We start from the raw sequence: 12,109 nt of genomic DNA, 5'->3' as shown, positions 1-12,109 counted from the left end.
TGTGGTGCAGAACAGCACAAAATAGGTGGTACAGAAAAGGAACCAACATTTGCAATAAACCCCTGTGCTTTACACACACCAAATGTGCTTTTCTTAGAGCATCATCCTTCCCTAGCTGTGGAAATCTCAAATGTGGTTTTGCTGCCCTCCTTGGAGTGACTGAGGTGAGACAAACTTTTTGATTCACTGAGTGGTTTCTTACAGAGTTGCTCCCAGAGTACTGGAATGTACTTTTTAATGGCCTTTTTTTCAAAATTTACTTTAATAACTTGTAAACACGCTTGGACAATTTTCAGTCTGCAGCCAGGTCATAAGATATTATGGAGAGTGGCTGGATTTCCATCTTTGCTGAGGTACTAAGTGCTAAAAATTCTCATTCCTTGTCAGACTTTATAGCAGCTGTAAAGGTTTAAAGCTTTTAAAGCTTGCTGAATTACAATCTTGACTGTGTTTTTCCCCATCCCCTTCCCTGGGGCAGGGAGATGTCTGTGGATGGAAGTTCCGGGAAGCCTCGGCCAAAACCCTTTTGGGCTTGTAGCTTGTGTACAGACATTGCACCCACAGCCACTGGGGTGCAGGATCAGAGTGTCAGGCAGGTAAATATATTGCCAGCATCCCATAATAGTCTAACAAGTGACTGGAGGTTTCCAGATGCTGGATTTCAGCCTTTAAATAAGTTAATGCTTGGTGAAGTTGGGAGAAATCAGTAACAAAATCTTGACTGCTCCATCCTCTGTTACCCACTGGCAGAATTTGTAAATTTGTGATGGCTGGGAGTTTCTCTTCTGACTGTGGAGAATCCACAGAATTGGCTGAAGAACAAAAAGAAAGAAAAAGGAGAAAATGGAGAGAAAACTTTAACAGAGAAAGAGATGAGAGGACAAAATATATAATGGAATTTCCCTGTCCGGAGTGCTGGTTTGTTCCCTGCCCATCACTGGGTAATGCAATTTCCAAGTTAGTCCCAAACAGCCCCAACAAGAGCCTTTTTATCTGTTTTCTTTGGGAAGATATTGCAGACTGATGGGTTTCCTTGCTGTAAGATTTTTCCCTTAGTCTCATTCTCCTCATCCACTCACCTCCAAGTTTTCCTTTCTCTGATCCATCATTTCCTTCCAGTTGTGCTCTTACTCTTTTGTGGTTTGGAGCTTTTCCATGCAGTGTTTGGTGTTGGGGACCCAAACCCAGGCTCTGCCAGCAGCACTTCATTCACTCCCAGGGGCCCCAGTGGGATGCCTGAAGCAGAAAGGGTTGGCTCATAAAATAAAGAGTCTGGAGAGCTGGAAAGGGTAGAAGTGATATTTTGCATCAGCCTGAAAGATCAGGACCAATCCTTTGGGCACTTTTACATCTTTTATTCCATGTATATGATTAGAGGAAAGATAAAGAGGTGAAGAGCTGGGATACTGACCATTTCCCACACTGCCAGGGAATGCCAGAGCACTCAGGGGCAGTCGAGTGGAGATGTGATGACACACTGGAGCAGTGTTTGCTTCTGATGTTTATTTCACATACACTCTTCTTCAGCACAAAGAAGGATAGTGGAAAAGCAGAAACTGAAATAAAAGAATCATTCTATTTTGAGCTACAGTGTGTCCAAAGCTTTGTCAGCTGTAGAAAATCAGGGGCACGTGGCCTAATGATGGGATTCCTGTGCAGGCCCAGGAGTCAGACTTGGATGATCCTGGTGGGTCCCTTCCAGGTAATCATATTCTATGATGGTATGATTCTAATAAAAGAAGAAAATCAGGGTGATTTGTGACAAACTGAGCCAGAGATGAACCTGGAACAGGGCAGTCAGTTTGGCACTGCACATGCAAGGCTCTGCAAACATTTATTTGGCTCCACAGAAACAAGGCAAATTAGTGCTCAGGAGCATCTGGCTTCCCTTTGTAGCTTATTTCACAGCAAAATGCACAATGTTTCCTTTCATAGGTGAGTCAAGATGAGCCCTCACATATTCCTGAACACTGAGGAAATGCCTCCTTCCCGATCCAAGACTCAGCAGAAAAAGGCTGGGAAAGAGAAGGTGTTCAATTGTGAAAAACATTCTTCAGGAGACTCAAAGATGTGCTGTGGGAAGAGGAGGGAAGGTAAGAGCAGAGACCAAGGGAAGGGCAAAGAGTCACTTCCTGGGCAAGGTGACAGCCTTGGAGAAGATACTTAAAAATCCAGAGGCTGGGGAGGCCTCAGGAATGCAAAGAGAATGACCACAAGAAGTTATTCCGGAGAAAAAGAGCCTGCAGGAGAAATTATAAAAGTGAATCTGGTCTGGGGAGAAAACATAGAGAGTCCAGGTTGGAGGGGAAAAAAGGAAAAGCCTGCAAGCAATGGGAAATGACATCAGGGCAGGAGAGTGAGGATAGCAGTGACAAGGAAGGAAAAGCCACCACAAACAGGAAGAAATGGAGTTTTAAAAAGAGATGTGGAAAGAGACTCTCCCATGGTGAGAGGAACTACCCCGTGTTTTACGAGCTGCTGGCAGGGCTGCCCGCGGAGCAGAAAGAGGAGATGCTTGCAGGAGGCAGAGTGCTGCTGTTACCTGGGCCAGGTGAGTGAGCCGAGGGTGCTCTGCAGCAGCTGCCACAGAGAAATGGACCAGGCATCCCTTCTGTGTGGTTAGAGAGGCACCAAAGCACTTTTCTCCCCTGCAAAGGGTTCTCAGGACTCTGCTAAAGTCAGCTCTGCTCCTTCTCATATCTGATTTAAGAGTCAACATCTTTGTCTCTTTGGTGATAATTTTCTCACTTTTCAGGCCCCTTCTGCTCTGAGAGACTCTAACGAGGAGTCGTTGTGTAAACTTATGGCTCCATCGTGTGGTGTAAAACCTCTTTTCTCATTGCCTTTCCTTGCATTTGCAATTTACTGTGGGACTGCAAAAAGCAGGGAGTATTTCTTTCTATCTTCTGCAAAACAGTTCCTTTACTGTCAATGAGTGCAGATTTTAAACCACTGAAATATACTGCTGATTGCAATTATTTAAATTGTATTTGTTTGTCAGACTTACATCAAGTCACAATCTTGGAACACTTTTTTTTTTTTTCCTGGTCGGTGTGCCTTTTGTTTTGTTTGAGTTTTTTAAAGATTGTTTTCCATAATCAAGCAGGTCACAACAATAGCAATAAATTTTTCCTATTTCGGCGAGAGTCAGCTTTCCCAGGTGGCAAATTCAAATTCTTTACAGCAGCTGCGGTCAGGAGGAATCCTCGATAGTGATTGCTATCACCTCGCCTTCAGGCGAGGAATGGACAAGCACCATTAATGGCTCTAGGATGGAGGGCAATTAAGGGCCCAGCCCTTAATGGGTGATTAATGTTACCTGGCTGGCAAAGCATTGTAAAGCAGAGTCTTCAAGGAGATAATTAACAGGAATAACCCAGCCTGCTGCAGAGAAGGAAAGGGAAAAATACCAGATTATGCACAGAAGGGTTCGCAGAGACTGACAAAATCTATCTTGGATCTTGGCAAGAAGAAGCCCAAGGGCTGCCTGGACCTCACCCTTGCCTCCCAGACCCAAGGTGCCACCATCAGCAGCTGTGGCTGCTTTGACAGTGCCAAGTGCCTCCTGCAGACTGACATCAGGAACCTGCCCTGGTGAGTTTTGTTTGCCAGGGAAAAGGGCCGGCGTTTGTGTTCAGGTGTGCATGGTTGGAACGTAGGAAAATAGCGATAGTGATGAAGGTAGCCTCACCCCTAAGGAGTTACATCTGTGGGAATTATCAAGAATTAAGAACAGGCCAGTCCTTAATAGGCCACAGCTAGATCCCATTAGGATGGCTAATGTAAAAAAGTCGGTTGGATGCTTGAGAAGTTAGATGGAGTTTGTTGGCTGTGCTGAGAAGAAGAAGGAGTCAGTGCTGCGAGGGGCTGCCCCTGAGAAGTCCCAAAGAAGGTAGGAAACCTTTGCAATAAGATCTCAACGCTGATGACTTTTGTTTCCCAGGGAAAAGGGCCGGTGTTGGTGTCCAGTGGCCGGAGTGGCCAGCTGCCCGCTGGAATTCCGAGCGTCTTTTTAAGGAGCCAAAATGAGCCTGGTGTTCTGCCCAGGCTGTGACCAGCTCTGCGCAGCTGAGGTGCTGTTGAGAATATTTATACAAAAGGGACCTTGTATCCCATCCATTGTTCTTATCTATAATATACAGTAATATAGATAGTAATATATGTGCAGTAATATATGTGAAAAACACGTTCACTCTCCTGTGAAAATTAAAAAAGTTTAATAAAGGATAATAAGAGACAAGGACCACAGAGCAAAGGTCGTTGAGGCTGTGTGCATCTTGGTACTCAGCCAAGAGCACACTTATCTTCAGAGATACCCCTTAGATACCTTTTCCCTTACATCAGCCTGTTGCATATTCACAGACCCTTATGCATACCAAACTTTTTCCCAAACTAGTTTATGTATTCCTACATGGCCCCTCCTTGGGTTTGCCATTTTAGAGCATGTGTAATCCTTGGTTGGGGTTTTAGTCCACTTCTACCATCATCTTCAGTTTTGGCCCCGGCCCACACTGCCTTCAGATGGTGAGTGCTGCTGGTTGGCAGATCTGAACAGGTGCCCTCATCCTGTGTTCATTGGATGTTATCCCATCCAAGCGGGCATTTTAGCACAAGCAGCTGTTTCACCAAGCTTAATTAACAACAGAAATAAAAACTATATCTTTATAACAAAGTTACTTTAACGCTGCACATAAAAAATCCATTTTAATATTTGTGAAAAGCCAATATTATGTATCTATAACATATATAATAAAGAAAATTTTGTTATTTAGAAAGAATCCTTTGAACACGCAGCCAGGCTACTGTAGCATGGCCAAGTCCTTTGTATACCCAGTGTTCCTGGGCATCTACTTTTGCTGCCTGCTAACCTCTTAATTAACAACAGAAATAAAAACTATATCTTTATAACAAAGTTACTTTAACGCTGCACATAAAAAATCCATTTTAATATTTGTGAAAAGCCAATATTATGTATCTATAACATATATAATAAAGAAAATTTTGTTATTTAGAAAGAATCCTTTGAACACGCAGCCATTGCCAGTGAGGCTGAGATTCAGATTGTGGCCAGTCTGTTGTGTGTCTCAGCAGAGCTCCTGCAGAGTGCTGTCACACACCACGTCACTGTGAGTCCCTTTCTGGTGATGTCTCATTCCTCCTGAAGCATGCAACGTCCTGCCCCACTGTCCTAAACTTAGAAGGCTCAAAATCTGGGAGGTAAAAGCAGGAATAAAATGGTTGGGGTGGGCTGAGCCCCTCAGGGCAGCTCTGTAAAGATGGCAGAGCTCACATCTAGGAGGACTCTTTTCTGACACGAGTGGCTTCAGGTTTGTCACTTTGGCCAGGTGACTCTCAGCTCTGGCAGTAAAATTCTGGGTTTAGTTTTCCTTTTGATATCTGGGTAAATTCTCAGCCAAATAGAAAAAAATATCCATTTATTATCTTGGTTGACTTCCTTGTGGATTAAAAATTTTTTTAAAAAGGTGGTTTTGAGAGATAATAAGAGTAAATTCTGTCTCTCTCTGTATCCAGGTTACATCTTATGATCGGATCTTCACCCCTCTGTCTGTCGAAGGAGCCATTGATGCCAGGTGACTTCTGCTGTTGTCTGGGTGGGTGAGATGCACCCAGAGGTGCTGTCTTTGCAGTAACTGGTTCTTGTCCCCCCTGCCACTCAGGGACTCCATTGCCAAGGCTCTGTACTACCTGCTCTTTGAGTGGCTGCTGCTGAGGATCAATGAGTGGCTGGCTCCCTGGGAGTCTGACTGTGCCGTGGGCATTGTGGACATCCATGGCTTTGAGGTTGTTTTTCATCTTCTTTTGCTATGGCCTGGGCAGTGAGGGCAAGTGCTCACCAAGGCCTTGCAGTATTTTACTTAGGGCTCCTGTTAGAAACCTGTGTGCCAATGAATGCTGAAAACAATGGAATACAGAGGTGGGGCTGTGCATCCAAGAGTAGATCTTTCCTTCTTTATGCTCCTTCACAGCTTGTCTCACCTCTGGCTGCTCAGCCTAGTCAGTAAGCCAGGCTGAGAGCTTGCAAACCAGACAGAAGATGCTTTGAACTGTTGGGGTTCATCCACACTGGCCAGAACCAGCAACTCAGCTCAGCCTGTGCAGCTTTTACAGGGAGCCACAGCCCCCTGGGCCTTGGAAGGGATGGATTTTTATCTTTGCAGGATCTGGGGGTGAACAGCTTAGAGCAGCTCTGCATCAGCTTTGCCAATGAGCACCTCCAGTGGTTCTTCAGCCAGACTGTCCTTGCCCATTGAGGTAAGTGCAGCTCAGTGGATTCACACCACCTTGAGCCAGCACACATGGACTGAGCTGAGGCATCCTCAGAGTGTCCCCCAGCAGGGAACAGGAAATTGAATGGTCCTCTTAGGCAATATCCATGGAATCCTCGTCCAAAGAGTTGCCATTTAATACCTTTGATTAATTCTACAGTAAATTAAGGGAAGGAGATTTTGTCAGCACCTTGCTCCCTTGTCCAGATTTTGTAAGTGAGTTGGTCAGGGTCAAAGCCCAGACCTCGGTGGGCACTTTTAAAGCCTGTTTGGCTTGTTTGTAGCATTTTCTGTACAACTTATGTCCTGGGGATGAAAGTGTATTTATCAGACTTGTTCTACAGTTCACTTTATCACTCAGCAGCCTTCTTCTCTCAAATCAAGAAAATCATTAGTGGCTTTAGATGAAGTTTCATGAGACAAATCCAGACAATTCTAGGCAAGTTCCTAACAGCTGTGAAACACTAACTTCCTGATAAAAACCAAATCCCTCTGTTAATTCTCTCCATTTGTCCTTGTTTGCTTGGCTGGATTTGGCCTTTAACATGCAGGAGGAATACAGCCAGGAGCAGTTAGTTTGGATTCCTATTTCTAAGATGTGCAGTGAGTCGTGCCTGGATTTCCTTACTGCAAAGCCCCATGGCATCCTGTGCATCCTGGATGACCAGACATCCCTGACTCAGGTGAGGAGCTCTCAGCCTCTCATGGGATCCCTTTCAAAGGGTGAGGCTGTTTTCCAGAATGATTGCACAAGTAATCAATGTTTTTACCTTCAGTTTAAGGGTGACTTCTCACCTTTGCTTCTTGTCTCAAGTACTAAGGAGGCATTTTTAGCACTTCAGATTAACAGGAGACTCCAGCTCCAGGCTACTGTAGCATGGCCAAGTCCTTTGTATACCCAGCATTCCTGGGCTTCTACTTTTGCTGCCTGCTAACCTCCATCACTCCCTGATTGCTTGTCCACGGCAATTCATCCATCTCTGCCGCTTGCACCTGTGCCTCCTGCCCTTCCAGTTTCCTTAGCAAGAACCCTTAAAGGCTACAAAGGGACAAACCAGCAGTTTTTATTATTGATCAGCTCTGGGAGAAGCTGCTGCTTCCCTCGTGGTCAGCAGCTGCTGCCTTTGCCCGGGTGTTTCTGAAGGAGAAGGGCAGGAGAGACGATGGCGGCGGAGGCAGAGCTGGGCCGCGGTCACTCTGCAGAGGAAATTCCGCCGCCTCCGTGTCCTCCAGGAGAAAGTCACGCTCATCCAGGCTCACTTCCGAGCTTACCAGGCAAGGTCAGGAGCCCAGGGACAGCCAAGGGACAGCCCTTTGGCCTTGCCGAGGGACAGCCAGGTGGGGATGTCCAGGCCCCTCCTGACGTTGGCTCCCGGCCTGCTCCGCGTGTGTTTGGTTTGTGTGGCTGATGTGTCCCTCAGCAGACAATTCTGTTCTCATCCTCTAGTGTATTTTATGTGTATTTTATGATTGGCTTTTCGCAAGTATTAAAATGAATATTGTATGTGTTATGTTAGAAAGTTATGCTGTATTAATTTTCTTAAGTATTAAATTAACTATTAAATACTGGTTTAGGTTATAACATAATGTTAAAATAGAAACTATGCTATGTAAGATATTTGGTTAAGAAAGGACTTGCACCAGATAGACGCCACAGGACACCTAAATCTTTCAGAGAAAGGGAATTTATTGCTCCCTTATCAGCAGAAAACTAACTTCTTCCCACCTCGCTCAGACAGGAAGACGGCATGAGGATTAAGAGGAAGAAGTTGACAGTGACCAGACAGAATCCTGTGTTTGAATGGAATTTATGCATCATGTATGAGATGTATGAATATGCAACAGGCGATTGTTTTTAAGGGTTAATCCTCTGTTAAAGGGTGTTCTTTTTCGGGCTCGTGATGCCCAGAAAAAGGTACCCGGACGTCCGTATCTCTTTGTTTTTATTGTCTCATATTGTTCTAACCTCAATTGTTCAAACTTTATTATTCTAATTATATTACTACTATTAAACTTTTAAAATTTGAAAAACAAGTGATTGGCGTTTTTCACATCTAGGAAGCGTTACAGGAGGCTGAAGAAGACTTTGGTGCAATTTAAAACCATGATTGTAATCTCCAGACCTTTGATTCAAAGGAGGAAGCGCTGCCAGGTAACAACAGAGCAAGGTGTACAGGAGGGGCTGTGTCTGCCCTAAGCAGAGCGAGCTGGGGACTGGGTGAGGCCAGGGCAGGGATGCCTTTGGAAGGTTTGCTGGGAGTGAGGTGAGGTGTCCTTCACCCTCTGTCTGACATAAATGGAGTCAAATGAAGGAACCAGAGAGGCTGGAGCCTTCTCTCTCTAAGTGACATGCACAATTGGCACAGGTATTGCAAACACAGCTGATTCATGGGTCTGGCTGTGTGAGCCAGGGTGGGGATGATGCCTTAAGTTTTATGTTTTTCAGATCCTGTACTGCATTAGGGTATAACTCTGAACTCCATATAGAATGTTAGTTAGCTCTCTTCACATTTTGGTCAGAAAAACAATCCTTCCAGGCCTGAGAACCAAGGTCACCATCACAGCTTCAGGCCTGAAAAGTATAAACAAAAGTGAATTGGGGGAAGCAAAGTGACTTCATTACCTGAAGCTGTAATTGGACAATTATCCTCTGATATGTCAATGACCAAACTTACATCTGTCTGAAAAGCTCATGACCATCATCCATCTTGGGTGTAGCCTCTGCCAGGCTCCTGCACTGCCCAAGGTGTATCTGTTGAAGGCCTTTAATAAATGCCTACTTTATTCTCTAACTCTGTCTAGCCTCTGTTCTAGGCAGCCTCTCCAGGCATCACTCCAGGCTGCCCTGTGTGAGATGAGCTAATTCCATCTGTGGTTTTCAGAGCTGCTGCTCTGCTCAAGCTGTAACGAGTCATTCATCTTGCTTTTTTTTGTTGCCCAGTTCCATTACTGATGGTGACTGAATTGCAAGATTCTTTCAGTCCACGATGATCCTCCCCTGATCCCTTACAGCTGCCTCAGGCTGCTCAAGCCCTTGGCCTCTTGGAAATCAGCTGGGGTGGGAGCAGGATGGCAGGTTTTTTGAGAAGATGGAAAATAGTGTACAGGGGAGAGCCATGGTTCTGTCCTATGGGTATAATGCATTCTGCACAAACTATTAAAATAAAATTGGGAAATGAAAATATTGCACCTGAAGGGTAAGGGTCATTTCCTTATTATTAAAGGGCCACTTCCTTGCTATTAAAATAAATCTGGAAAGAGGAAATCAGACCACTCTTCCTTAGAGCAGCAGCAACATCTCATAGCTGTCAGCTTTACAAGGGAAGGACCCAGCACAGCTCCTGGCATGGTGGGGCAGAGGGTTAAGGACAGTGGTGTTGATACAGACCTGCAGAGGTGCCTCCTCTCTTGCCATGTCCAGCACATCATGAGTTTCTATTCTGTTTCTTGCCCTTCCCACTTGGACAAGATCCAGATTTTCTTTCTCCCAGGTAACCACAACAGTGCAGCTCTTTTGAATCTGTTTCTGTTCCTTCAGTGTTTGTTTGCTGAGGTCTCTTTACATGCAGTACCAGCAGCAAAGGTCTCAAAGTTCACCTGCTGCAAAGTTCCTCCTTTCCCCCACCCCACAGCCCTGCCCTTTAGACTTTAGTTTGTCACTGTCTTTCTCAGCCCAGCCCTCATAAGCTCCCATGTAGTCACAGTGCTCTGCACCACTGACAGGCAGGAGAGAGGCAGAGAAGGAGACAGAGACCCTCCTTCCCCATCTCAGGTGAGTGATGAGGATGGGGAGCAATAGAATGGATGGGAAAGGGCAGAGCTGAGAGGGAGTTTAGCTTTTGGTATCCCTCCCTCCTTTCTAAAGGATTTCCTCTCCATGGACAAGTTCATCTGTCCTGTTCAGGCTGTTATCAGGTGCTTTGATGCTGAAGGAGATGGGTGAATATTTCTGGCAGCTGCTGGGTGCCTTTGTCCTGAGCCACATCCAATGCCCAGCAGGGGAAGGTGTGGCAGGATGCTGGGCAGGTGCTGGAGGCTCTTGCTGTTGAATTGTGTCATGAAGGGCAGGAGGTGTTTCAGCAAAGCTCAGGTGTTTGCTTGGGCAGCCCCTTCTCAACACACGGTGTTGGGGTCCCAGGAAGGCTCTGTAGCTGTTCTGTGATTTTATCTGCTGGAGCAGGACACCATCTCCTGGCCACCCTCAGCATCTGCCCCCAGAATAGCTGGAATTTAATTCATACACATCTTCCCAACCTCTATCCCCTTTTCATCTCCTAACAGCAAGGTTTAGAGGAAAGGAAACAAAGAAGGAGGTCCCTGGCCTGTGGTGACACAGAGAATAGTCCCAGCCAAGGAATGGTGAGTTGTCAAATGGTCTGGGGGGGTCTGAGACTAAAAAAAAATCAGGTTCTCCAGGTGTTCTCCCTCCCTTGTGCCTCCTCAGGCCAGGTTTGCTGGGGAACAACAGAACATCTAGAGGGGGCACACGTGTCTGGAACCTGGTACAGAATGCAGGTTAGATGGTGTCAAGGGCCTTCTAATACAGAAATATCTCATTAGTTCAGAGTTTCCATTGCTCTGGGCACTACCAGGCACCATCAACCAGTCCTGAGCCAGAGCACTGTGTTTGCTCACAGCACTGGACCTGGTCTGCAGAGGTGGAAGGAAGATTATTTTTGGTGATCATCTTCTCTTGTGAGGGGTGGGGATGAGACACTTCTGCATAAATGTATTGACAGAAGATGATGTAGAGGAAGGGATGTATTAAAGGCTTCATAACACTTTTAGCTTCTATCAACACTTCTAACTAATGCCTTTATTGATGTGTCTAGACTGGACACACATTTGCTGCAGTGTCTGTATCAAGGGAATGTGAATTGATATTATCCACAATTCTGTATAGATCTGTCAGTAAGAACAATAAAAATTAGCCCTGGGTGTATCACCTGCTTCCTCAGGTGTGGATCCAGAACTGTGGAATTTCACAGTCCACTTCCTGAATGCAGCATTGAAAAGCCAGACTTGAAGTCAAGTATCTCATGAACAAAATCAAACTGATCAAAAATGCTGCAAATCTCTCTTTAAGTTTTATGTGGAGAGAGATGTCAGAATAATGTGCTGGTGACAAGAGGCTTTACTATGCAGATCTTAAAAAATACCCCAAAAAAACAAGAAACCAAAAAAACCCAAAAACTCCTGTTTTGTGACTTTGGCTTGGTTTTATAGTGCCTTAATCTGAGTAGTTCTGTCTGAAATGCCCTGAGCTAACTCTACATGCAGTGATGGTGACACACTGTGTTGTATTGGCCCATCTGCTTCCTACCCTGCAGCAGTGAAAAATCAAGACTCATTGGTCAGATTCTCCTCTGGATTACCCTGGTAGAGCTCTGAGCTTTCTTAGGAACCTCCAGCATATATCAAAGATCAGAAACAGGTCTCATTTTATGCTGCAGCACTTTTGGATACTGAAAAATCAAAAGAAAACTGTCAGGAAAGTGCAAGAGGAAATGGCCCTTACCCTTCAGGTGCAATCTCTACAGTGCAATATGCCACACTTGATAGGAATGAGGGATGAGTCAAAGAAAGCCAGCTTCCCTGTCCTTCCCCTTGTGGCAGTTGATATTTTATTTAGGAATTGCTCCCCTTCCCCTCCTGTGCTGACCCATGTCTCACAGCTGTGCTCATGCAATCCCTCCCTGTCTGCAATGGCTCTGAATGTTGTGGAGGCAGAAGTCACTGCTTTGGCTCAGATGCTCCATCCCTGTCCTGGCAGCTTTTCCAAGGCAGCTTCACCCAGTCTTAGCTCAGGGTTTTATGTGTTT

At 45.4% G+C, this 12,109-nt stretch overlaps 1 protein-coding gene across 1 annotated transcript in view; it reads left to right on the top strand.

Moving 5' to 3' along the window:
- The first annotated feature begins 2,337 nt into the window (after nt 1-2,337).
- The window catches only part of MYO15B (myosin XVB), a 31,309-nt gene continuing 21,537 nt past the window's right edge, over nt 2,338-12,109 (top strand). Inside the window, exons 1-4 of the mRNA XM_041486496.1 lie at nt 2,338-2,551; nt 5,165-5,217; nt 5,533-5,591; nt 5,679-5,802. Coding sequence (XP_041342430.1) covers nt 2,338-2,551; nt 5,165-5,217; nt 5,533-5,591; nt 5,679-5,802 — 450 coding nt within the window. The remainder of the gene's footprint in view (nt 2,552-5,164; nt 5,218-5,532; nt 5,592-5,678; nt 5,803-12,109) is intronic.

The sequence above is a fragment of the Pyrgilauda ruficollis genome, unplaced genomic scaffold, assembly GCF_017590135.1.
Source record: "Pyrgilauda ruficollis isolate IOZ18807 unplaced genomic scaffold, ASM1759013v1 scaffold77, whole genome shotgun sequence".
Lineage (NCBI taxonomy): Eukaryota > Metazoa > Chordata > Aves > Passeriformes > Passeridae > Pyrgilauda > Pyrgilauda ruficollis.
Note: the sequence above shows the minus strand (reverse complement) of the source record. Positions and strands in the feature narration are given on the sequence as shown.